General features: G+C 46.2%; 1 protein-coding gene and 1 long non-coding RNA gene across 2 annotated transcripts; one reads left to right on the top strand and one right to left on the bottom strand.

Annotated features, from left to right (window-relative positions):
- Nucleotides 1–1,757: 1,757 nt before the first annotated feature.
- LOC125365979 lies at nucleotides 1,758–16,503 on the bottom strand. The gene is made up of 4 exons (XR_007213764.1): nucleotides 16,427–16,503; nucleotides 16,060–16,066; nucleotides 12,052–12,058; nucleotides 1,758–1,767 (listed from the first exon to the last, which is right to left on the bottom strand). It is a non-coding gene; the product is annotated as an uncharacterized LOC125365979 (long non-coding RNA).
- LOC125365978 (polyunsaturated fatty acid lipoxygenase ALOX15-like) lies at nucleotides 12,525–22,192 on the top strand. The gene is made up of 14 exons (XM_048366334.1): nucleotides 12,525–12,676; nucleotides 14,425–14,629; nucleotides 15,271–15,352; nucleotides 15,441–15,563; nucleotides 16,401–16,504; nucleotides 16,695–16,855; nucleotides 17,172–17,315; nucleotides 18,492–18,701; nucleotides 20,368–20,454; nucleotides 20,563–20,732; nucleotides 20,894–21,015; nucleotides 21,498–21,598; nucleotides 21,705–21,872; nucleotides 21,979–22,192. Exons 1-14 carry the CDS (start codon nucleotides 12,542–12,544, stop codon nucleotides 22,156–22,158), a joined length of 1,992 nt encoding a protein of 663 aa, XP_048222291.1. The 5' UTR covers nucleotides 12,525–12,541; the 3' UTR covers nucleotides 22,159–22,192.
- Nucleotides 22,193–26,883: the final 4,691 nt, after the last annotated feature.

Consider the following 26,883-nt stretch of genomic DNA (forward strand, 5'->3'; position numbering starts at 1 on the left):
TTGCAAAATGGGTTATCAATCACAGCCCCAAATTTAATTAGCTTATCTATCCAGATCTGGTCTCAGTACAAACTGGGGCCCGAGTTTGGTTCTTTCGAGTTTGACATTATTGACTGAAAAATGAAACATCAAACTGTTTTAGCTCTCCTACACCCAAGCCTTCTTCTACCTCTGGCTCCAGACCTCTCCCCCCTGCTTGGCCTGCTCTGCTGTCCAAGCCCTTCTCTGCCAAAGGCCTCCTAGCCATCTCCTTTAGAAGGGTAACTTTCTTGCCTTGTAGCAGTTCAATCTGTCTTTCCCTGTCTCTCTCTCTCTCTCTTCTCTCTCTCTTTCTCTCTCTCTCTCTCTCTCTCTTTCTCTCTCTCTCTCTCTACCAGATTAGAGTTCACTTACCATTGGATTGCCTTAAGTAGTCCAGGAATATGGCTTAGTGGTAGAGTGCTAGCCTAGCATGCATGGAGCCCTGGGTTCAGTTCCTCAGTACCACATAAACAGAAAAGCTGGAAGTGGCTCTGTGGCTCAAGTGGTAGAGTGCTAACCTTGAGCAAAAAGAGACTCAGGGACAGTTCCCAGGCCCTGAGTTCAAGCCCCAGATCTGGCAAAAAAAAAAAAAAAAAAAAAAAAAAAAAGATGCCCTGCCCAGTAAATCACAAGAAACATAAAATAGGAGAAAGTCTTCACCTGCCATTAAACAGATAAGGATTGATATCCAGAGTATATAAAGAACTAAAAAACAAAAACAAAAAGAAAATCAGTAGTCAAAGCTTCTCTAAGCCTAAGCCTTTTCCATCCTTGCTTTTGTTACTACCTACATTCTTCCACTCTGCACTTGGTCCTTTTTCCCATGAAAATCTAGTTTGGGTACCTCCCCCAATTCTCTTTACAGGCCCTGGAGAAATACATAGGAAGAGACAAAGATCATGTGATGGGTTTTCATGCAACCCTTGCTCTTTCATCAAGCTTTAAAAAAATTGTTTTAAAGATTTCCTGTTCTTGTTAATCAATGTTTTAAGTGTAGAGATCCTATTTATTTCTGTTTACTCTTGGCAAAAGTTTTGTGTCTTGTATTTTGTTTGGTGTTGCTTGCTTTTCTAGCATTGACCATGTCATTCTAGCATGCAATGGGCAAAAATTTCTTTTGCCACTGAAATTCCAGAAAACTTACAGCTGATTTTCATTTTTTAAAAACCTAAGAATGCCTCAACCTTTTGTACACAAATGTGTGTGAACACGTCCAAAGCAATCTCATTGTAACACACAAAAACTGTCTTTGTGGTGTGAGAAAAAGTTTTTTTCCTATCAAATTAACGTGCTTCTGTCTTGAATCTTGATTTTTTTGGTACTGATATTTCCTGAAATATTTGCTTTTTGGCTGCAATTGTAACTATCATTTGTGCTATTTGTGACCAGCATCCACATAAGGAATGTAAATCTTAGGTCAAAGGAGTTAATTATCAAGTGTGCTATACTTGATAGAAGGAGAAATCTTTATCAATGGAAGGAAGAAGAGGAATGAGGAAAGAGTAAAAGGAATAAAACACTCCTTTTGAGTAAGAGCTCTCCACTGACCTCATACTCTCCTCCAGCTGTATCTGCCAGCCACCAAGTTCCCAGCCCAGCTCCTGGACAGCTGTGATGGAGACAGCTAAACTTTTTAGTGAATAGCCCCCTTTCTAACCTTGGTAATTGATGATACTTAGAATGTGAGCCTGACTCCTTGGCAAGGAGAAAGGACAGTTTGGGTTGGAATAAAAAGCTAGCAAACTGCTCTGCCCTGGCAGCCTGACTGTGAGTGGAGTAACAGTAAATTGCCTTGAGGAGAGTCATTGTGCAGTGCTGAGATAACCAAGACTTAATGGTTCTGCAGGCCAAAGGAAAACAACAGACAGTTTTAAACTCAAGCCGCAAAGATGCTCATCATATTTATGTCCAAGAGTCATGACATTAAAGTAAGAAAAATCCTTGTGGGGCTGGGAATGTGGCTTAGCAGTTGAGTGCTTGCCTAGCATGCATGAAGTCCTGTGTTCTATTCCTTAGCACTAGGTAAACAGAAAAGGCTGGAAGTGGCACTATGGCTCAAGAGGTAGAGTGCTATCCTTGAGCAAAAGGAAGCCATGGACAGCACCCAAGCCCTGAGTTCAGGTGCCAGGACTGGCAAAAAAAAAAAGCCTTGGGAAAGGAATTGAGGAAATAAAAAATTGGATAAGAATAAAGAATAAAAAATTTGGATAAGAAAGGATTTGGGAAGTAAGAATTCTCTTAAATGTTTGCTCAGAAAGGGAAAAAGGAAGAAATTAAGACTACTAAAAGTTTGAATAAGTAGCAGATGGTTTGTCTTATATTTATAAGACAGAGCTTATTATAAAGTATTAGTAAAGTTGGTGTGTAAGTTGGCTGTGATTTAAAAAGGTCAAGATTTATTTATGTAAAACTAGCCTCTCATTTCTTTCCTTCCTTCCTTCCTTCTTTCCTTCCTTCCTTCCTTCCTTCCTTCCTTCCTTCCTTCCTTCCCTCCCTCCCTCCCTCCCTCCTCTCTCCCCTTCCCTTCCTCCTTCCTTCCTTCCTTCCTTCCTTCCTTCCTTCCTTCCTTCCTTCCTTTCTCTCTCTCTTTTCTTTCCTTCCTTCCTTCCTTTCTTTTTTTGGCCTATCCTGGATCTTGAACTCAGGGCCTGGGCACTGTCCTTGAGCCTCTTTGTGCTCAAGGCTAGCACTCTGTCACTTGAGCCACAGTGCCAGTTCCAGCATTTTGAGTAGTTTATTGGAGATAAGAGTTTTACAGACTTCCCTGCCTGGGCTTGCTTTGAACCACAATCCTCAGATTTCAGCCTCGAGTAGCTAGGAATATAGGTGTGAGTCACCAGTGCCCAGCAGCCTGTTATTCTTTATGTCCATCTATAAAAGTAATTGTTTGTGTAAACCGAAGTTCATGTAAGTCTTTGTCTATTTTTGGTGTCTAATGTCTATTTCCCAAAGGTGTGAGCTTCCTGGGATACAGAGCCATTTTCCTCCACTCTTCATCATAATCACAAAGGCTTGACTTAGTAACAATGGTTTCCATCTTAATTAGTATCTTAAAGTGCTATATTCATTTAAAAATTAACTAGATTGTTTAATCGGTTGCTGTTTCAAAACTTTCATCATGTCTACTATTGAGTATTGTCATTACAGATTTTATCCTCTGTAGCATTTAGTCAGATCCACTGAGGGGTAAATAACTCTTGCAAGTATTTGTTGGTCAAACTTAACTTCTATTCTTAATAAGTTTCAAGTAAGCCATGTTTAAAAACTATTTCTATTGATCTCATTGATGCTTCCATTGAAAATAAAAAGCATCTCTTGGCAAAAAAAAAACAACAAATCTCTCAAGCTGTCAATCACTTGCTCCTTGCTCTGCCAAGGTGGGACATACCATCAGTCAACTGGGATATGCCATCCCAGTAACAAGTACCCAGACCCTTGGGACAAAGCTAGACCTGGGGATGAGAGGCAGCTAGAAAAACTTCACTCATTAAGAGGGAATGGTGTCAGATCCTAAATGGAATTGCTTTCTGCTTGCCCTTTCAAAACTAACCAGAGCTGGGAGGGCAAAAGAAAATAGTTCATTAGCATGCCTATCTAATACTAATACCTGTCTACCTTCTAACTGGATAGGAACTTATATCTACTACCTGCTATTTCTATTTGTATTGGATCTCCCATCTCTCTAGTACAGCCATCTTTATATAATATAGGGAATGATCAAGGCCTCCCACTGGGCCCTTAACCACTCTAATCTAGCCCTAGCATCTGACTGCTTATTCTTAACCAGCCCATAATGCTCTCCCCTACCTATCACCAGATGTTAATCAGTCAGAAATAGTCAGGGACATGATCCACCGCTCTAAGACCACCTGGAATACAGGAAACAGGAATTAGCCAAGTCATCCATCTTTTTTTTTGTTTTCCACACTTCCTTCTACAGTTTGTGGGCCAAATTATAATGATTGCACTGTCGATATCTGTAGGCCCTTGTCTTTTCAAATGTCTTTCTGATTTTCTCCAGGAACCTGTCTGAACTTTCACACCCTAGAAGGTGACAGAGTTCTTCATGTACACAGGTACCAATTCCTTAACAGTGAAGAGACCTGGCCCATGGAACTCCATCCCCTCAACAAAGAAGAGGTCTAACATAAGACCTAATGGGAGACCAACACCTAAAATGATGCCCTCATGTCAAGAGGAAGTAGCCAGAAAAGATAACCACTGACCTCTTTTCCTGGTCTCCTCTCCCAGCCCAACCTTTTGTTCTTTCCAAAGACCAAATATGAAGGACTTACCTCTCCCCTCTTGGCCCAATCTTTTTATGTATCCAAAGATAAAATATAAAGGATTCATGCCCACCCTATTATCCCAGATACGTACGGACATCAGGCAAACCCCCAGGTATGCATGGATGTGCTTGAGGCAGGCAGGGCAATCCAGCTTAAGTCTAAGCCTAACCGAAAGTCCCCACCACCTCAGCCTTATTAGCCCTTTCTATGACCTCTATCTCCTTGCTCAGACCCCATACAAGCTTAACTCCAACCCAACCTCCTTGCACAGCCTTCATTCCACGGAAAGGTTGCTTGCCCTTTGAGGCAAGTCCTTACCTGTTGAGATTGAGCCTGTTCCTTTCTCCTCCATTTTCCTAACAATTAGCCCATTTATTGTGTTATTGATTCTTTGAAAGTTCTTTTTAAGCTCTATGTATATTCTGGATATTAGGCCCATGTGTGATATGTAGCTAGTAAAAAAAAAAAAATCTCCCATTCTGTGGATTTTCTATTTAGTTTGTTATCTATGTCCTATACCTTTCAGAAACTTTTTTTTTGCCAGTCCTAAGGCTTGAACTCAGGGCCTGGACACTGTCCCTGAGCTTCTTTTGCTCAAGGCTAGCACTCTACCACTATAGCCACAGTGCCATTTCTGGCCATTTCTGTTTATGTGGTGCTGAGGAATTGAACCCAGGGCTTCATGCATGCTAGGCAAGCACTCTTACCACTAAGCCACATTCCCAGTCCCACCATTCAGAAACTTCTAATGTAATTTATCAAGTCTGTCTTTGAAATGTTGTGTTTCTGGGTCTTAGAAAATTTCAACCTGTGCCTAGGAGCCCTAGAATTTCCCCTGCCCCTTTCTGTAAAGGTTTTATGATTTGTGGTCTTTCACTGAGATATTTGATCCATTTTGAATTGACGCTGGTGCAAGGTGATATATATATAAGGATCTAGTTTCAGTTTTCTGCATGTGGATAGTCAATTTTGCCAGTACCAGTTGTTGAAAAGGATGTTTTTCTTCCAACCTGTGTTTTTTGCTCTCTTATCAAATATTAGGTGGCTATAGTTCTGTGGGTTCATTTCTGGATCTTCTGTTCTGTTCCATTGGTCCTCAGGTCTATTTTTGTTTTCATTATTATGGCTTTGCAGGAGTGTGAAGTTTGGTATTGTTATTCTTGCAATATTGTCCTTCCTGCTTATGATTGTTTTGCTGTCCATATGAATTTTTGAGTTGCTTTCTCTATCTCACTAAAGAATGCTTTTGGGATTGTGATGGGGATTGCATTGAATTTGTAAATTGCTTTGGGCAGTATTCCCATTTTCACCATGTTAATTATTTCAGAGAAACACAGAGAAACACAGGTTGCACATTTTCCCTTACTTATGATAGCTAGAATGTGCCTATAAACCTGTAAGTAAACACATTGGGTGGTATGCAAAGTGGTTACGAATGAATTATATAGTATAATAGACTCTATGGAGAGCTCAAAGAGTGCAATTCTTTAGAAAGACTAAGTCAAAGCAAGAAGTACATGCTTAGAAAAGAAGAAAGTGGAGCCAAGTGGAGGGAAAGAAGACTGAAAGGGGGAGGAGGAGAATGCAGGCAAGAATGCAGTGCATATACCACAGAATAGAGAAAAATAAGAGAAAAGGAAGGTGGAAGTGGGGGGGGTGAAGATGTTGAAGGGATGACACATATCAAGACACATTGTATACATGAACTGCGTTTGTTGTACTGCAATCAGATTGGTAAGATACAGAGAAGCCACATTCTGAGAGCCACATTCGGGAGTCTTTATTACAAAGCCAGTGACTGCAAGCAGACTTGAACCTCCACTTCTGGGCTTTCACTTGTCAATTGGATATTAGAATCTCTAAGCCTGAGCTGGCTGAGAACAAGCCCCAGGACACACACACACACACACACACACACACACACACACACACACACACACACACAATCCCCCCAAACAGAATTCTGTCTTGCAACCTGTGTAGCAACAAGCTACCTGGAAGTCCAACTAACTTCTGCAGAAATCAGATTAGGAAGCTAAATTCCTCCCCTACCCCCTATACAATGGGCCTCAAGTGGTCAGTACTAGGTCAGTAACTGCCAGATTTCCTAACTCTTGACCCTGCTTCCACTTAAGACCAAGCACAGAAGGTCCCAAACACTTTCTGAATCAACTGCTTAGCATCTCCATAACAAAAGTCTTCTATTAGATAGTTGAGAACTTAGTTCCAGATGTTACTGGGACTTAAACTCAGGTCTTGTGCTCTTGCTTTGCTGCTTACTCATCTCTACTCCTTGATCTACATTTGCCCTCAGAAGCTGATCCATATTCATTTGGATTTTAGTTCTGAAATCTGGAGCGGTTCCTCCAGGTTCTTTTATTCTATTTTCAGAGGTAACCAATGTCTTCTCCTCCTCTTGTGTGAATCAAGGAAGCACTTCAGGTTCTTCCTGTTGTAGGGGAATTTGATCCACAAGATACAGAGAAGCAGAATTTTGAGAGGTTGAATTGGGAGTCTTTATTAGAAAGCCCATGACTGTGTGTTCCAAAGAACCTGCAACCCTGCATGCAGTTATTATGAAGCTTATAAAGGCAAAACCCACATGATTGGTGTGAAGAACTAAACCTAACAAAAGCATGTTATACATAATTCAAGCAAACTATCTAGGGGGAAGAATCAGGGGCAATCAAGGGCCAGTTATCTAGGGGGGAACTATCAAAGACAACCAAGGGCAAGTATTCTTTGGAGTAAGATTTTCCTGGAGCTTAACAACTCATCACACAACTCAAACTGGGTGAAAAGTCCCCAGCATCTATTAAGACACAAGCATGGCAGTGAGGACAAAATGGCTGTACTTATTCTAAAGTCTAAGTTTTCCCACTTAAGCTTCTCTATAAATTACTATCTTTCTATGGAAGTTGCTAGGTTTCAGGTTTTTGTGTTTGGTTTTTTTTTTTTGCCAGTCCTAGGGCTTGGACTCAGGGCCTGAGCACAGTTCCTGGCTTCTTTTTGCTCAAGGCTAGCACTCTACCACTTAAGCCATTTCCGGCTTTTTCTATTTATATGGTGCTGAGAAATTGAACCCAAGGCTTCATACATGCTAGGCAAGCATTCTACCACTAAGTCACATTTCCAGCCACAGATGTTTCTAGTTTTTTGAACAGCACTCCATAGTGTCTCACAGTTCAGTTCCTGCTAAGGCACATGTGAGCAGAGCCTTTTCTCTTGCCTGTGGTGGTATCTGACCTCTAATGTCCACTTCCTAAAGCACTGTATGCCTGAAAATCCCTTCCTCCTCCTCCTCTCCTTCTTTATTTGTATACTGGGTTTTGAAGACAGGGTGTTATGCTTGTTGCGCAAGTGTTTTATCATTTGAGTCACACTTGTGGCCCACTGAATGGTCTTTTGAGATTTTTCAGGCAAATGTAAATGGGACACTCATTACAAGTTGTCCTTGTAAAATCCCAGCTTGCAGTCGACTCCATGCCAGGGCAGCACCAGATTCTATTTTATTCTTTCCTTGTTATTTATATTACCTAAGCTACTGGCTTCCTCTGTGTCCCCAGGAGTAAGGGTTGATTGATTTGGTTTTTTCACATCAGTAGGATTCAGCAAACATTCCATGATATCCACAAGCCCTAGCACTGAACAAAATCGCAGAGAAACCTAACTGTGCTAACCATGCTGTGAGGAATGTGGTCACACCTACAAGGGGACAGAGACACACAAAGGGACAAAGGGCCATCTTCAGTGTGGAGTAGTAGAAGTATGGACAAAGGAAAGTACTAGAGCCAAAGCTTGTGGTGAGAGGAGAAAAATTCTCCAGAATTTTACTATTACTGCTATTAATATGAAACAGGAGTACAATCAGAAATTAGAAGGATGATTGAAATTTTCCAGAAAAAAAAATCTTTCTTGCAATGAACAATGTAGTGGCTACAGAGAAATAAACAGCACCAACCCTGGAGGGCAGATTAGGTTAGCAAGAGCTTTGATGACCAATATGTCATGGACAGAAGGTTTAGTAGTGGGACCATATCTCCCACAGGAGAAAGAGCAATATGGCATCTGCACCCTAATCCAGGTGGTAGATTGTATAACTTTGGGGCTAGAGGGGGAGCAGGTAGGTCTGAGTGGTGAGTGGGAGTGGCAAATTATAGCTCTAGGGCAGAGAGTACAGATAGGGGTGAAGCTAGGGGTTAGTGGGAGGAGCAGAGGACCTGAGGTAAGGGAAATACTAACATTACCTCATTTGTTGTTTATTAATAACTAGGGAGGGGTACCAGGCCAGGGAGTATGGATGGAGGTTGTTTCTTCTGGAGTTACTTCCTTCTGTAGATAGATGCAGTAGTCAGGGGTCCCTGACTTCTCGTTCGACTGGCTACCATCCAAGAAGTATTTGCTTGATATAGTTTGGTTGGTAAAAGTCCTCATCATTTTCATGAGAATAGTTATCAGAGCCAATGGGTGTCATGGTCTCCTCTGGCTACCTCCTGCAGCTTGGGCACATCAAGGAGTCACTGGGGCTGGGATTTTCAGAATCCAGATCTGCACTGGGCAGAGCAATATAAGTGAAGCCTCCAGTTGCCTGTATAACAGGATGGCCTTGAACCGCAAGTTCCCAGGTAGCATCCTGGGTGAGGGATGTTATCTTGTTAAAAGAGACTTTTGGAAAGGTCAGGCAAAAGGGTGACAATTTACAGGACCAGTTAACATGGACAACATGGGAGAACACACCCTGGCCACAAGCCAGAAAAGTTCCACTTGGAGCATAAACCCAACTGTGGCCCATTACAAGGAAGGAGGAATAACTGGATTGGGGGCAGGAAGGGAATGTCTAGGATTTGGGGTGGGGGGGCAACTGGGTAGTGGACTGTTTGGAAGTAACCAGTCAGAGGCTATATATATTCACATACAAATAGCAAGTAGCAAAGGCAAGAATGTAAGTTCCTGTCCAATTGGAAGGTAGGCAGGTATGGACATTAGGTGGGCAAGCAACTATTCCTCTTGATCTCTCCGCCTTGATTAATTTTGAAAGGGCAAGTTTAAAGTGACTCCATTTAGGATGTGACTTCATCTTCTCTTACTCCTCTCCATGGTTCTTTGTGGTTCTGTGACCTCATCCTGAAGGTCTAGGTGCTCATTACTTGGATAGCTTGTCTAGATGGCATTCATGGGAACACTTGGTAGTTAACACAAGACTTAAATTGGTTACAATAGTAGTCAAAAAGCAAGTAATACCACACATATAGAAAAAGCCAGAAGTGGTGCTGTGGCTCAAGTGGCAGAGTGCTAGCCTTGAGCAAAAAGAAGCCAGGGATAGTGCTCAGGCCCTGAGTTCAAGCCCCAGAACTGACAAAAACCAAAAGCAAGTAATTTTGAAACCATGGTGACAGTTTTTGCATATTTTACACACAGACAGACAGACACGGACAGGCATTAGTGTACAAGCTTTAGGGTGCGCTTAGATTTTCCTTAAAACTGATGGTGTAAGTTTTCTAGAATTCCAGCAGCAAATGGGGCAGCAAAATGACATTATTTTGCCCAATCATGATGGAACCACATGGTCAGTTAGAAAACAAAAACTTTGCCAGCAAACAAAATTTTTCACAGGTCATACGGTGAAGAAATGGAGAAGCCACATTTTGAGAAACCAATTCAGCTTCAATGGGGAGCTGAAGTGGATGCTATGATGACCAGAGAAGGTCCAGGAGACAGGAGACAGGACACAAACAGAACACAGAGACACGTGGCATGGCGTAATGGCAGCAGAGCTGGCCAGAGCCTTAACAGGGCATAACAAGACATCTTGACTTTTGAATAATTAAATAATTATTCAATAATTATTTGAATAATTGTATTTGAATAATACTTGAATAATTATTCAATAATTATTTGAATAATCGCAAGATTGTGCAAAATGGCAGCTGAGCTGCTTGGCAGTGGCTAGAGTTCAGGGGAGCAGGGTTGCAGAGAGCTTGAGTTTCCATACCCCTGCCCCTGCCTCTGTCTCTAGGAATTCGGGCATGCCCATTACCTGGGGGGTAGGCAAAGAGTTTTTGGTTGATGCCAACCAAGTTGGCACTTGTTAAAACCAATTCTATTATCTACCACATGGTCAATGAAAGATTAGCCAACTACAAGCAGAATTTAACAGAATCTCCAAGCTTAACATTGATAACAAGAACAGAAAACCCTTTCTTTGTCTCTTCCTAGGCAGGTGTCAAACAAACATTGGTACTTTTGGAAGCTTGTTGTACCTGCCCACCCTGTGTCACAGGCAGGCAGGCAGAGTTGAGAGAGAGAGAGAGAGAGAGAGAGAGAGAGAGAGAGAGAGAGAGAGAGAGAGAGGGAGAGAGAGAGGGAGAGAAAGAGAGAGAGAGGGAGAGAGAGAGAGAGAGTTCCATCTTCCCAAGTGCTCACAGATGTGAAATGTCCTTTTAAATATCAGGGGTACAGTGTCCTAGGAAGGGGCCACGTGGAATTCCAAATTCAGGGCCAAATTTGATTGCATGACTCTTGTGATTGGGCTCAAACATGAGCAGCTTTCCTGAAGAATTTAGACTGTCCTCCACTCTTGATGAATGACCAGTGGAGCTGAACTACAGCTACCCACCAGCATCTCAGTGTTGCTCTGTCCAGCTGACATTGAGGGGAAAAAAACAAAAAATGGAGTTGTCACCTGCAATTGCTGATTCCCTTGATGTACAGCCCGATGGCTTACGGTCCTCAGAAGTGGGGCTTAGAACTTGGCTCCAAGATTTCTCTGTGTGTGGCCTAGTGGCCTTCTGGAAAATTAGATCCGAGTCCCTGGTGAACTACAATGGTCACTCACCATGGTTGGAAGCTCAAATCCGTTGTCGTGGTGGATGGAAGTGGCGTGCTTGGTCAGGAGAAAGTTACCTCGGTGGTCCTCTGGATGGGCTTAGGACAGCAGAATAGATCCTGGGGGCGGCTTGGGAACCCCAAAATCAGGAATAAAATCCACCATGTTACCTATCCCTGGTTTTGGCACCAATGAAAGAATCTGTCCCAGCCATCCCAGGGGACCAGGCAAAGATAGTCATGGACAGAAGGTTTAGTAGTGGGGCCATATCTCCCACAGGAGAGAGAGCAATATGGCGGCTGCACCTTAATCCAGGTGGAGTTTATGTAATTCTGGGGCTAGAGGGGAAGCAGGTTGATCTGAGTGGGAGTGGCCTATTATAGTTCTAGGGCAGGGAGTACAAGTACAGGTGGAAGTGGGGGCTAGTGGCTAAGGACCTGAGGTGGGGGAAATACTAACAAGGGTGACATAGTTCCTGCCCAGGGTTGGCTTCAAACTGCAATCCTCTGATCTCAGCCTCCTTGAATAGCTAGGATTACAGGCAGGAGCACTTGACTGTCAGTTGAGACTCTTGAACTCCAAAAGAATGAGCCCAGTGAAGGTAAAGTGTGCAAAGTTGGTCAACTTAGTGTGGTAGCCCAAATTAATTATCGTTTCCAAACACCACAGGAAGCATTATCTGTTCAATCACTTCCCCACCCTCCCTGCACTCTCTAACTTGGTGGATGAAATGATTTATGAGGATAGTGTATATTCATTTAATTTAAATGGGGTTTCCAGTCACTATCTCATCCCAGCATGATGCTCTCTTTCTCTCTCCCCCCCTCCTTCTTTCCTGCTCTCCCTCTCTACTCCCTCCTCCTCCTTCTTCTTTCCTTTCTTGCTGGTAGAGTGACTTGAACTCAGGGCCCAAACTCTTTTCCTCAAATCTAGCACTCCACTTGGGGCCATAGCTTCACTTTCAGTTTTCTGGTGGTTAATTGGACATGAGAGGCTCATGCCAGACTGCCTTTGAACCACATTCCTCAGATCTCCGGCTCCCCGGGTGCTAGGGTGACAGGCGGGAGACACAGGCACCAGCACTTGGCCTGGTTTGGGGGCTGGACTAAGCGTTTATTCCTTTCTGCCCTTTCTTTGCTGAAATCCTCATCTGCTTCCTCTTCCCACTGCTCCCATCAAGATAGCAGTTCTCAGCTCCGGGCCCCTCCTTCTGGGCTGGTCAGAGTCCAGGCTGGTGGAGCTGAGGTCCCCTACACACTGAGGGGTGGGGTTGACTGGACACCTACCACCCACACCCCAACCCCAAGCAGGACTTGCAAGAGGGCGGGGATTGGGCTAGGATATTTAGCTGTCCCCTTCCCTTCACCGTCAGCATCCTCACCGCGGAGAAGCATCTGCGAGGACGATGGTGGTCTACCGCATCCGCGTCTCCACCGGCGGCTCCCTGTACGCTGGCTCCAACAACCCGGTGCGGCTCTGGCTGATAGGTCAGCATGGCGAGTCTGCGCTCAGGGTGCAGCTGAGACCCTCCCGGGCCAAGGTGAGCACGTAGCTGGGCGGGTTGGGGGTCCAGCGGAGCTGGCTGTGGCTCCCCCTCTCAGCAGAGGGCCCATGCATCCCACGTGGGGCACGCAGGAGCTGACCAAGACAATGCGGGACAGGAGGCTGAATAGCTGTTTCTGCCATCTGGCCTCCTGATAATTTAGGGGCTACTCTGCTGCACCCCTCATTCCTCATGGTGTTCTCATCTCCAAAGCCGTTCTTTTCTAGGCAGGGGCCACCTGTCCTGCTTCCTCGCCCTCTAGCTTTGGTTTGTTTCCAGTTCTGTCTGAGACCCTGCTGGCTGGGTGGGTGGTGGGAGAGGACGGGAAAGGAAGCAGGAAGAAGGAAAGACAGGACAGTTTGCAATTCCCGCACCCCCCTCGCCCTGTTCACATCTACCTGCCGTTCTAATCCAGCCCTGGACTTTTTCTTTTTCCGTCCACACATCCCAAATCCCATCAGCTCTCAGCCTTTTCCCACATCCGCAGATCCGGATGCTTGTGCCATGTACACTGCAGAGGGGCCCTGGGAAAGGAGCTTGGCCCCTCCCATGCCTCTGCTCCTGTCCTCCTGCCTCAGCCTCCCCCTGAGTAAGCATGGAGCAAGCCCAGTCAATTTCATCTCCTGCACATTGGCCCCTTTGTCCTAATGTTCTCCTTGACCTCCAATGTGCCCTTGATTCTCCTAACTGGCCTGGTGGCCTCTGTTCTAGAGCCTTCTGAAGCCAGAACCATCTTCCCCCAGTTCATTCCCACTCTTGGAACATTGTGTTACTTAAAGCATTTGAATAGCCAATCAGGAGGAGCACAAACATGTCATCCCGGGTATTAAGGCTGTTATCTGAGAATCAAGGTTCAAAGCCAGCCCAAGCAGGAAAGTCTGTGAGACCCTTACCCTTAGCTCCAAGTAACAAGAAAACTAGAAGTGGCCCTGTGGCTCAAAGTGGTAGAGTGCTGGTCTTGAATGAAAAAGCTTAGAGACAGAGCAAAGCGCCCCAGCCCTATTAAAACCCCACAACCGACTAAAAATATAATGAATGGCTCCTGCTTGAAAGCCTGGATTTAACCTTAAGGATTCCTGGTCCTGCTTTATCCCCAGAACTTGTGCTCTATAAGGTTGTTCCCCTGCCTGCACCCCTGAGGCTGCCCCCTCCCTGAACCCCTGAGGCTGCTACCTGTGCCTCAGTCCCCAAGGCAGGTCCTCTGTCCTCTCCACAGCTCCACCTGGCAGTCTTCCTCATTTTCTCCTTGCTGTCACTGACCATGACCAGGCCCTTCTCTACCCACAGATCTCTTCTGGGAGAGAATATCCTTCTAGAAGCCTACCACAGACGAGAGGGTCCTTGTTGACCCTCAGCCTTGGCAGGTTCTCAGCAGTAACTGGCCAATTCTGTCTCCCAGCACAAACAAGAGCTGGCTGGGACTCTGTGGCAGGAGTCTAGTGCCTGGCCTGCCACCTGGCAGAGTGACTATAGGGAGGAAGAAGAATGGGGGGCACCTGTCCATCTTGTCCTTCCCCTTAAGTCTGGGAAGAAGAAGAATGGGTGCATCTGTTCATCTTGTCCTTCCCCTTAAGTCTGGGAAGAAGAATGGGGGGCACCTGTCCATCTTGTCTTTCCCCTTAAGTCTTGGTGACTCAGACCTGGTCACGGGGCCTCAGACTCCATGTGCACTCCCTTCCTTCTTGCCACTTTGGCTGTGGCCCCCTGGAGTGCGCACGCTCACTGTGCTTCCCTGTCCCTTGCAGGAGGATGAGTTCAAGGTGGATGTGTCAGAGTACCTTGGGCCACTGCTGTTTGTGAAACTGCAAAAATGGCACCTTATGCAGGATGATGCCTGGTTCTGCAACTGGATCTCTGTGCAGGGCCCTGGGGACCGAGGGGCGGAGTACAGGTTTCCCTGTTACCGCTGGCTGGAAGGCAGAGGCACCCTGACCCTTCCAGAGGGCACTGGTGAGTAGAGGAGCGTGGGCTCCCAACCTGGGAAAGCCCTGCCACACCTAGAAGGTCGTCACATCTGTGCCTGTGAGGTGGAAGGCCATTGTCAAAGAAGAAGATTGCTCCAGGAAGTTTCAGAAATGCAATCCCTGTCAGTGGCCTTCCTACAGCATATCACACCTTCATCTTGTAATTTGCAGAGGCATTTTAGCCACTGTCTATGTGAAGCTGCGTTGGATGTCTCTCTAGAGATACTGATTAGTAAGCCTTCCTCCTTCTTCCCCTCTTGGTGTGAACTGCTTTTCAGTATGAAATTCCTTCCAGGAAAGTTCAGATCAAAGAGATTGTATTTCTGCCCTGGACAGGGCAGAAACTCCACAAGATTCTGAGGTTAGTTTGCATTTGGTTGTTCTGTCCCTGACCATTACTGGAAATAAAGGGAAATTATAAACTAGCCTCAGTACCATCAATCACCGCAAAGGAAGAACCACTAACAACAGCACAATAAACAAACAACAAAACAACCCAAAAAGCCCACCAGGAGATAGCCACAGCTGGCACTGGAGCCAGGGAGGCCAGGGAGGGAAGGGGCCTGCAGGCAGGAGGGAGAGGTCTTGGGTGGATTCCCACAGAACCCTCATCCTCCCCCCATCCAGCCCGCACTGTGGTTGAGGACACTCAGGGCCTGTTCAAGAAGCAAAGAGAAGAAGAGCTGAAGGAGAGAGAGAAGATGTACAGGTTAGTCCTCCTCCCTGATGCCAGGTCACCCCATAGCGAGCTGCTACTCCTTCTGCAATGCCCACGCATTGCTGTATGTCTTGCCCAGGTGGGGTAACTGGAAGGATGGCTTGATCCTGAATGTGGCTGGGAAACGTTTATCTGACCTCCCTGCTGATGAGCGATTTCTGGAGGACAAGCTCATGGACTTCGAAACTTCCCTGGCTGTGGGGTGAGAGCTGGGCAGCCGGTGTGGGAGGGAGTTTTCCTGCCTGGTGGAGACAGTGGGCTAGGGGACTGCACAGGGCTGTGATGGAAAGTGACTTCACTTCCAGCACTCAGCTCCCCCTTGACAGCCATATCTGAGAACTTCCTGGCTGCAGACCCCGAACCATTTCCCCTCCCGTAGTCTCTGAACAAATGCACCAGTGGTCTTGGAAGAGAGCCTGAGGTATAAGCCTCGTCTGATGCTGAGGCCCCCAGTGAACACAGAGGCTGTGGAAACCTTGTTTGCTCAGTCAGAATGACACTGCTCACACACGCACCTCTATCTCACCCCTTCTACCTGCCCCTCCCGCAACTGTGTTTTCCCTGTCTTTTATTTTAAGAGTTCTGGTTGTGAGGAGGTGTGGGGACACCATTTCCCCTTCAGCCAGAGTGAAGGAGACTTGGTCTCCCTTCCCAGGCTTCATGCTTTTTTTTTTTTTTGCCAGACCTGGGACTTGAACTCAAGGCCTGGGCACTGTCCCTGAGCTTTTTTTCCTCAAGACTAGCACTCTATCACCTGAATCACAGCACCACTTCTGGCCTTTTCTGTTTATATGGTAATGTGGAATCAAACCCAGGGCTTCATGCATGCTAGGCAAACACTCTACTACTAAGCCACATTCCCAATCCCCAGGCTTCTCTCTTGAATGAATTGTTTTTACATCATTTACTGCCATTGTTTTATTCTGATAACCTCAACACACTTTCGGTACAGGCTGGACCATTTCATAATGGGTGCTGGCAGCTGTGATGTTGGGTTGTAACAGTAACAAGAGTCCAACATATCCCATTCCCCCTGCAGAATCACAGGCTTTGTTGTGAAACTACCCATTAATGCTGTGACTCACTGGAATGATCCTGATGACTTCAACTGTGTCTTCAAGAGTAGCTATGGCAAGCTGGCTGGTCAGTTCCTCCACCCCAGTACTTCCCATACTCCCCTAATCAATCTTGAATCAGGGAACTTGAAAGAATTGGGTATGGAGAGCAGAGTCTTAGGTGCCTCTGGCAGAACAAGCTCCCATGGGGATGGTCAGGTGGGGGTTAGAAGGACCAGAAGCTTGGGTGCCATAGCACAATCAACTGCCATGACCAGGACAAGTTCGAGATTCCTGGAAGGAGGACACATTCTTTGGGTACCAGTTTCTCAATGGCGCCAACCCCATGGTGCTGAGACGCTGTGTCTGCCTTCCTGCTCGCCTCGTGCTCCCTCCCGGGATGGAGGACCTGCAGACCCAGCTGGAGAAGGAGCTCCAGGTATGAGCATGGGGTTCTGGGACAAATCCACAACCATGTAGGGCTGGGAAGACTTGATTTGAATCTTGCCTCTGCTGTTGTAAGCTCTGTGACCCTAGACAAGATAGCCATGCTGTCTGATCATCTGTTTCCTCTTCTGTGACACTGGGCCTAATTCAGATGGATGGCTTCAGAGTGGGGTGACGCTAAGCTCACAATGCACACCACGATGTGGTGTGGGTAGCCAGGTGCTTTCTCTCCTGTGTTTATTTGGGGAATCCTGGTGGGAGGGAGACGCCTCGTGCTGACATTAGCCCTTGTCCTCTCTCTTGTCAAGGGCAGGACACTGTTTGAAGCTGACTTCTCCCTGCTGGATGGGATCAAGGCCAATGTCATCCATTTTAGGCAGCAGTACCTGGCTGCCCCTCTGGTCCTGTTGAAACTGCAGCCCGATGGGCAACTCTTCCCTATGGCCATCCAGGTGAGAGGCCCCAGGAGAGCTGTTCTAGCATGGCTGGTCTTCTCAGTCAGCCTGCCCCATCCAAGTTCAGTGAGCATCCTCTCCCACTTAGCACAGGTGGTGCTAAGGCCCTGGAGGAGGCCTTTACAAGGGGAAGGGACAAAGTGTGATTCTCAGGGGTTTGTAACCTCTCTCTCTCTCTCTCTCTCTCTCGAGAGAGAGAGAGAGAGAGAGAGAGAGACTAAGTCTGTATAAGTGATTGAAACATCTATATCTATATAAACACAAAGATACATGCATATACACATTTATATGTATATATATACATTCATACATATATATATACATATCTGATGTATATATCATATTTATATGGTGCATATTATTCTGAGGACAGACAGTTTGGGAAGGCTCCTTGGATGAGCATTAGGACTAAGAAAAGCAAGGGGATTCAGGACCTAATCTGAAGGACAAGATGTGTTGGGCAAAGAGGTTGAGGTGTAAAAAGTCAGATTGTCAGTGAACAGTGAACAGTGAACAGTGGGGATGTTGTGAAGGAATAATGTGTTGTGAGATAGCCAGCCTTAACCAAGCTAAACTGGGTAGAATCACTGGGACTGGGGAAGCCTGTTGTGGAAGATGTGGACACCTTAGGTGTGAGTTGTATTTAGTATGAATTGAAGCAGTCTTACCTTTGGAGACTTGGGTCTCATTCCAAGGCTATGGGAGGTGCTGGGGTCCCGTGGGGCAGTAGTTTTAGGAATGGTGGTAATCCGTGCACATTTGAGCTTTCAGCTACTTAAAACCAGAGCCCAGTGCTCTGTGCAGAAGTCACACTGAAGCTTGGGGAAAGCCCAGGATTTCTTCACAGGAGTGTGGGATGAAGGAGGCAGGGGGTTGTTCTGCCACACTCAGGGTACTGAAAGGGGAAGCAGAGGCTGGCAGGGCTGGTGGATGCACACTTCCTGCAGACGCTGAAGGCACTCAGGCCGGCACAGTGCTGGCACACCACAGTGAATGATAGGAGAGCGTGGGGGACATGGCAGCTGGCCTGGGCAGCTGCAGTGAAAAGGAGAGAGCCAGGCAACTTCAGAGGAGGAAGGGAGAGAGGACAGGTGCAAGAGAGGAGGAATCGCTGAGCCCCTGGCACTCAGCCCTCCTCCAACTTCTTCCTTTCCACTCTTGTCCTTGCTCCAGCTTGAACTGCCCAAAATTGGATCCAGCCCACCCCCAATTTTCCTGCCCACGGATCCCCCAACCGTGTGGCTCCTGGCCAAATGCTGGGTGCGCAGCTCTGACTTGCAGCTGCAGGAGCTGCAGTCACATCTTCTGAGGGGTCACTTGATGGCTGAGGTCTTTGCTGTAGCCACCATGCGGTGTCTTCCGATGATACATCCTGTTTACAAGGTACCAACTTATTCCCAGTTTTCTGCCTGCCTGTCTCCTTGCACTCTCACACAGCCCTCCTCCTCATCCTCTCAAGACAGCTGGCTTAGGGATGGCCCATCAGAGGAAGGCAAGAGATCAGGTCAGTGATGGCTTGACCAACACCTACTATAGGGGTGAAAATGAATCCAAGGGAAAGGAGTGAAAATTCTTATTTCTTTCATTTATAACACACAGTAACTCATACAGCTAATAAAGATACAGGGAAAAGACAGCAATCCTCCAGTATCATGGAAATAAGATTCTTTCCTACACTCTTTAGATAGCCTCAGAATAATTAATAGTACCTGAAAAAGGGCTCATGGTAAGAATTGCATATGGGTTCAATGTAGTCCATCTATCTATTGTGGCCCACATCTATAATCTTAGCTATTCAGGAGAGTGAGATATGAGGATTGCAGTTCAAAGCCAGCCTGAGCAGGAAAGACCCAGACACTCTTTTATATATGCATTTATTTATGTACTTATGTATTTATTTATATTATAAAAGTGATGTCCACAGGAGTTACAGTTGCACAGTCAGGTAATGAGTACATTTCTTTGGGACAGTGTAAGCTCTTTCCTCCTTTTCTCCCAGTTTTTCACTCTCATTCCCACTCACATGTCCAAGACTCTCTTTCCTCCTAATAATCACCAAAGAAGAAGAAGACGACGACGGCAACAACAAAGAAGATGGAGGAGGAGGAGGAGGAGGAGGAGGAGGAGGAGGAGGAGGAGGAGGAGGAGGAGGAGGAGGAGGAGGAGGAGGAGGAGGAGAAGAAGAAGAAGAAGAAGAAGATCTGTGGCTCAAGTGCAGAGCACTAGCCTTGAGCAGAAGTGCTCGACACTCAAGTCTGAGTTCAAACAGGACATTTCACCTCCAGTAAGGCTAAGACAGCCGAGAATGTATTGCAAGATATTGAAGTAGACAAAAAGCCAGATGCAGAGAAGTAGAACAGGGGATGTGATAGTGAATTTAGTTTGGAAAGTCTCCTTTGAGTGATGACCAATAGAACAACACAAGAGAGAGAAGCCAATGAGATTATCTAGGACCTAAATGCTCCAGGATGGCAGAACACAAGTGCACAAGCTTTGGAGCCAGCGTACAGTTGGAATATGAGGAACAGAAAGAAGCTCCATGCAATGGACTGGACAGGAGGGAGGACATGACACATTCTCAAGGGGGCTACTGCATTCTCCTCATGGGTGAAAGTCATTGAGAATGTGAACAGAATTATTCATTTTGTTTTTACTTTATTTCTTTGAGCCAATGTCTCACTGTGTGTCCCAAGCTGAGCTTAGTATTTTATCTTCCTGCCTCAGCCTCCCAAATTCTGGCATTGCTAGGCATGTGCAGAAATGGGTAGTCCCTCAAATATGACACATAAATGGATACACACCCACTGTTGAGAAGAGCAAGTGACACTGTCATCATGAGTGGGGTAAAGATAAGAAAACTGTCCCATGAAGGCCCTTGGAGAGAGCTGTGACAGGTGCAACAGTGCAAGTCACTGGTAAATGGGATATTCGGGTCCCCTAACCCTGAGGCTGTGCTTTGCTTTGACACCTGTGCTTTTCCTCCTAGAAATCCTAGTCATCAGCCTCACATCTCTTCTCACTTTGCCCTTCCCTATTCTTTCCTCTCTAGCTTCTGCTTCCTCACCTGCGATACACCATGGAAATCAACCTCCGGGCCAGAAAGGGCTTAGTCTCTGACTCTGGAGTATTTGACATGGTATGGAGATGGAAAGTGGGGGTTCTGAGTTCACTCCCCCTCTGGCTCTGCTTCAGGGAAGCCAGTTTGCCTGACTCTGCCCCCCCCGCCCCAACCCCCGCTCCTTAGCTGGCAAGCACAGGTGGGGGTGGCCACTTGGATATACTCAGGAGAGCTGGAGCCCTTGTGACCTACAGCTCCTTCTGCCCCCCTGATGACCTGAAAGAGCGGGGGCTCCTGGACGTCAAGTCGTCCTACTATGCTCAGGATGCTCTGCGGCTGTGGGAAGTCATCTACAGGTGAGGCAGGAGGGAGCACGGGGCCGGTGTGGGTGGGGGAGAGGGACAAAAAGGCGTGGGAGGACAGGGCTCTGTGTCTGGGTTGAGAGGCCGGAATTCCAGAACTGACCAGTGATTAGAGCAGTGGACTTCAGCTCCTGTGCTCTGCCCTTGCCTGGCAGGTATGTGGAGGGGATTCTGGATCTCTATTATAAGACGGATAAGGCTGTGAGAGAGGACCACGAACTGCAGCACTGGTGTCGAGAGATCACCGAAACTGGCCTGCGTGGTGCCCAGGACCGAGGTAATAGCTGACCTTGTCCTGGCTTCTAACTCTCCTTCCTGGATCCACTCCACTTCTAGGGATCTTTCCAGAAGCTTTTCCAGCCCCTGGGAGGACCCTCAAAGGCTTTGTTAACTACAGAAGAGCACTGTTCCTAAGTGTTTCACATCTGGCTCTTCAGAATAAGTCCTAACTTGTAGCATTTGCCCATTGCCATGGTGGGACTATTTCCTCTGTGGCTCCCAAGGACATGCAATTTGCCACCTGAGCATTCACATCCTTGAATGTGTGAGCCAGCACTAGCACCCCACTGATGGGGAGCCAGCAGCAGGCCTCTTCCTTTTCCTGCCCCACACATTCTCATGTGGAATCCACAAGTGGCTGAGAGTTAGTGGCTTCTTTTGTCAGCCCCTGTTCTCCTGTCTGTGCCTGCTGCCTCAGCTCTGCTCCTTGGCTGGGGCTTGGGGCTCGGTCAATGTCATCACTGTAGCCCCCTCCTTTAGGCTTTCCCACCTCTCTGGAGACTCGAGCCCAGGCTTGCCGGTTTGTCACCATGTGCATCTTCACCTGCACTGGCCAGCACTCTTCCATCCACCTGGGCCAGGTACTTTGCAGCAGAGGCAGCTGGGAATTTGGGGCTGGAGTCTGGGAAGGGGCTGTGAGCAGGCAGACTAAGGCTTCTCCTGAACTCTAAATCCCCATCTTTCTAGCTGGATTGGCTTTCCTGGGTCCCTAATGCCCCCTGCACCATGCGGCTGCCCCCACCAACCACCAAGGATGCCACCATGGAGACACTGATGGATACACTGCCCAATCCCTATGTGGCTGGTCTCCAGATGACCCTCATTTGGCACCTGGGCAGACCCCAGCGTGTTATGGTAAGAGTCAGATGTTTAGGATTCTGAGGTTGAGGCAAAGGGGGGTGTGCCCCCTGGACCCCAACTAGGATTGTAACCCCTGAACTGCCTTTGTCTCTCATTCCAGGTGCCCCTGGGCCAGCACCGTGAGGAGTACTTTTCAAGCCTGGAAGCGAAGGCTGTGCTGAAGAAGTTCAGGGATGAGCTGGCTGAGCTGGATAAGGAAATCGAGGCACGAAATGAGAGCCTGGACATACCCTACGAATACCTGAGGCCCAGCCTGGTGGAAAACAGTGTGACCATCTGAGTGTCTCTGGCTTGTGGTTGTTTCTGTGCTTTCCCCCCCAGTCAAATCCCTAATCCTTATGATTGTAGTCCTCCCTGCCAAGCTCTGCTGGCTTCTCCTGGCTCATCCTCCCTCCAAATAGTGACATTGACCATTTCAGATATATTTCCTTGTCTCTGCTTCTCCAGACTCCCTTCATCCTATCTCTCTTCTCTTTCCTTTCATTGCTCACTCATCCCCCTCAGAGCAAACAATAGCCACAACTGGAGTACCTTTTCAAAAATATAATCAAATAATAATGTATACTGCATACACATTTTACAAAGTCAAATTAAATTTGAACTTAAATTGAGTTGAAAAATAAAATAGATGTTTTGAATAATTAAAAGAACCATTTGAAAATAATATCATCTTGCACTTATGTGTTTCATTTTGTCCTTCTAACTGGATATGATTTAGCATGCATACTGGAGACAGAACCATTTTACCCTAAAATTCCCAAGAATTCTCAACTCTTATGATTTTCATTTCCTGGTTCACCCAGAAAGTAACAAGCTGAGGTATAACAATCAAATTTAAGAAAGTGATTCTGGCTTGACATATTCGATATCAAATCTTTGGCTTCTAAAGACCCATATCTATAGCCTATTTATAATCCACAAATTAAGAAGTTCCTAATTAATATAATCAACAGGGGGAAAATAATCTCATCCTGTAATCCTAGCTACTCTGGAGACTGAGATCTAAGGATCACAGTCTGAAGCTAGTCCAGGCATGAAAGTCAATAAGACTCTGATCTCCAATTAACTACAAAAAAAAAAAAAAACAACAATAAAAAAAAGTCATAAGTGAAGCTTTGGTTCAAGTGGTAGAGTGCTAGCCTCAAGCAGAAAAGAGCTTAGGGACAGTGCCCAGGTCCCAAGTTCAAGCCCCAGGACCTGCATACACACAAACACACACACACACACACACACACACACACACACACACACACACACACACACACACACACACCTCACATATTAGTAGGGACAAGGATTCAGTAAAATTCACTGTGTGTTTTGATAAAATTTAGGGAAAATAAATTTGAGTTTCACTTATAAAATGAACAAAATTCCTTCTTGGCTCTGAAAGTATTTAATTCCACAGAAGACATCTGAGTATTACCTGATCTGATTCTTGTTGGAGGAATTGGAAAGAAAGAGTTGAGTGCTGAGGTGGCTGTGAATGCTGGTAGCTGGGTAAACAAGTTAGGAGAGCCTTTTAGAGCCTTCTTCACAGCAGAACTAAAGCAGGGACTCAGCCTGGGCAGTGGAGAGTAAGCAGTGGAGATGGGAGGCAGGGCTGGAAGAGGAGCTGTGGGAAGGTGCAGGAGGAAGCTAGATGTCAAGAAGTTGGGCAATATTTAGGAAGCAGCACTGTGAGATTTTACAGAAGAATATGATCCGGTCTAAGAAGTTACTTTCATAAAGCCACTGCCTTCTCCTCCTTTCATTGATCCCTTTCCTTGGAAACCACACCTCTTTCTGGAAAACACCCTTTTCCTTGGAAATGACATGGTCATTACAGGAGCTCGCCCTTTTCTTTGAGAGCCACATCATCCTGGTCCTATCTGGATCCTTTTATTCTAACAGATATTTTATCCATTTCTTATTAGAGGAAATCAAAAATCTTGTTGCTTCGTGGAAATGAATCCTTTGTTTCTGTAAGCTGATTACAAACAGGCTTTCATGGTGATCCTGTTGGCTAACCCATATAGTCATGCCTCTTAAGTGCTACCCAAGGTACAAAATAAGAAGTGAAGTCAGGAATCAGAAGCCACATTTCTTTTAAGCCAGTAAACTTAATTTCTTACAAGAGACATCTTCTAGTAAATACATTTTCTCTTTCTTTTTTTCACCAGTCCTGGGGCTTGAACTCAGGGCCTGGGCACTGTCCCTGAGCTTCTTTTGCTTAAGGCTAGCATTCTGGCTGTTGAGCCATATCACCACTTCCAGCTTTTTCTTTGTATGTGGTACTGAGGAATCCAACCCAGGGCTTCTTGCATGCTAGGCAAGCACTCTATCACTAAGCCACATTCCCAGCCCTCTCTGTTCTTTTCTTTCTTTCATTCACTTTCTTCCTTTCCTTCATTTTTTTGGGGAGGCTGGTCATGGGGCTTGCACTCAAGACTGTGGCACTATCATTTAACTCTTTTGCTCAAGGCTAGAACTCTGCTACTTTAAGCCACAGCCACACTTCTAATTTTTTTTTTTGGCCAGTCCTGGGCCTTTGGACTCAGGGCCTGAGCACTGTCCCTGGCTTCTTCCCGCTCAAGGCTAGCACTCCGCCACTTGAGCCACAGCGCCGCTTCTGGCCGTTTTTTTCTGTATATGTGGTGCTGGGGAATCGAACCTAGGGCCTCGTGTATCCGAGGCAGGCACTCTTGCCACTAGGCTATATCCCCAACCCCTCACACTTCTAATTTTTTGGTGGTAAATTGGAGATAAGAGTCTTAAGGTCTTTCCTGCCCAGTTGGCTTTGAACCACAATCCTCAGATCTCAGCCCTCTGAGTAGCTAGGATTATGAATGTGAGCCACTGTGCCCAGCTCTTTCTTTCTTTCTCTTATTCTTCTTTCTTTCCTTTCTCTCTCTCTTTCTTTCTAAATTATTTCTTTCTTTAATTTCTTTCTTCTGGTCCTGAGACTTGAACTTGGGGACTCACATTCTCACTTGGCTTTTACACTCAAAGCTAGTGCTCTACTACTTGAGCTACAGCTCTAATTCTTTTTTGGGGGGTGGGGGGGTGTTTGTGGGGGTTGTTGGTTTTTTTTGGTGGTTAATTAGAAGAGCCTTACAGACTTTTCTGCCTGGACTGGCCTTGAGACATGATCCTCACATTTCAATCTCCTAAGTACCTGGAATTATAGGCATAAACCACTTGGGTTTTTTTAATGATACATTTTTCTGAGAAATACTCTGTGTGTGTATGCACATGCGCGCACGTGTACTAGGACTGGGACTTGAACTCAGGACCTTCTACTCTGCCTTGGCTTTTACAATCAAGGCAGTTTCTATACCACTTGAACCTTCACTTCTGGTGAGAGCAGCCTTGCTGCTATGGAGGACTACAGCCAGGACCAGCGCAACCACAGCATCCAGACATAGAGATCTACCACAGTGCCACCAGTGAGCCCATGGCCAACTCCAAGATCAGTGAATACCCTACTGGGAATCCACCCCAGAGGAGACCAGCACTGGTGGTGACTCACAGAGCTTGGCCCAGACCCCTCCCTCCCACCGAAGAGAGGGCACAACACTTGGAAATGACAGAGGCTAGAGCCCTTCTTTATTCCCCCAAACCCCACGTGTTGGCTTCCAGCAGAAGACCACCAGGACTCATATTGGGAGGGTGCGGGCTGGGGATATAGCCTAGTGGCAAGAGTGCCTGCCTCGGATACACGAGGCCCTAGGTTCGATTCCCCAGCACCACATATACGGAAAACGGCCAGAAGCGGCGCTGTGGCTCAAGTGGCGGAGTGCTAGCCTTGAGCGGGAAGAAGCCAGGGACGGTGCTCAGGCCCTGAGTCCAAGGCCCAGGACTGGCCAAAATATATATATATATATTGGGAGGGTGCTTGGATTCTGCATCCTCCACAACCGTGGCTTTTGGCAGGGAAACCTGACCTGCTACAAGGCAGCACAGGCAAACTCCTGCACACCTGCAGGAGTTCTTACTCACCCATGAGACCTGAATCTAACCTTCCCAGCCCATGCCACAGACCAGACACGGTGCCTTCCAGCTCTGTTGAACTAGTCTGGGGCCAACCACATGCATTCTGGCAGCTAAGCACTGGCCACATGCAGGGCGAGAACCAACCCAGGGCTGATCTGCTAAAAGACAAGGGGACAAAACTGTAACCTCTTTGTACATCACTTTGACAATAAAAAAAGACAAGGGGACAAGTTCCCCCAAACCTGTTGGGAGCCTAACCCTCTTGAAAGCCTGAATCTAGGGCTCCAGTCCTTGCCCCAGGCCAGAGCAAGCAACCAGGCCTAGGCTAGTTCACCCAGAGTGAGCTAGCTCAGGTCAAGTGCAAGGTGCCACCTTTTGGGCATGAACAGGCTAAGCTTGGGACATGCCCTGACAATCCCTGAACCCAAATTCACAAATCACAGTGAAAGATCACAAGATTCATGAACAATCAAGACAACAAACCAAATCCAAAAGCCAACAACAATCTAGGGAAGGACCTCAGTGAGAGTGAAGTAGTAGAGATGGAAGACAAAAGAACTTTTAAAGAAATTTTTTTAATGTGTATCCAAAAACAATTTCAAGATTACAAAGGAGAAATGACAAGAAAACCCTCAAAAGATCTGGAGATAAAAATAGAAATGTTATATACCTCATTAAAGATGAAACTAACATTATAAGAAATGATCTCAACAGGAACTTGGAAGCATTGGAGGTTCAGTTATCACATTGCAAACCACACTGGGATGCCTAGGTAACAAAATAATGAAATGGAAAACAGAGTATCAGGTGTTGAGGATAAAACAGAGCAGCTAGCACAAAAAGTCAAAGGTATGGAAAAAGCACTCTAAACCTACCAAAGGGAAATCCAATAATTGGCAGACTCAGCCAAGAGATCAAATTTACACATAATTGAGAACAACAATGGAAAGAATTCAATAAAGGCATGGGAAACCTATTCAGCAAAATAATGACAGAATTTCCCCAATCTTTTTTTATCCAGTCCTGGAGC

The sequence above is a fragment of the Perognathus longimembris genome, chromosome 17, assembly GCF_023159225.1.
Source record: "Perognathus longimembris pacificus isolate PPM17 chromosome 17, ASM2315922v1, whole genome shotgun sequence".
Taxonomy (NCBI): Eukaryota; Metazoa; Chordata; class Mammalia; order Rodentia; family Heteromyidae; genus Perognathus; species Perognathus longimembris.

Bases quoted from the DNA above. Each gene is read 5' to 3' on its own strand.
- LOC125365978 (XM_048366334.1), top strand. From the start codon at position 12,542: ATGGTGGTCTACCGCATCCGCGTCTCCACCGGCGGCTCCCTGTACGCT. The intron at 12,677-14,424 runs GTGAGCACGTAG...TGTCCCTTGCAG, and splicing joins TGAGACCCTCCCGGGCCAAG to GAGGATGAGTTCAAGGTGGA. The intron at 17,316-18,491 runs GTGAGAGGCCCC...TCCTTGCTCCAG, and splicing joins TCTTCCCTATGGCCATCCAG to CTTGAACTGCCCAAAATTGG.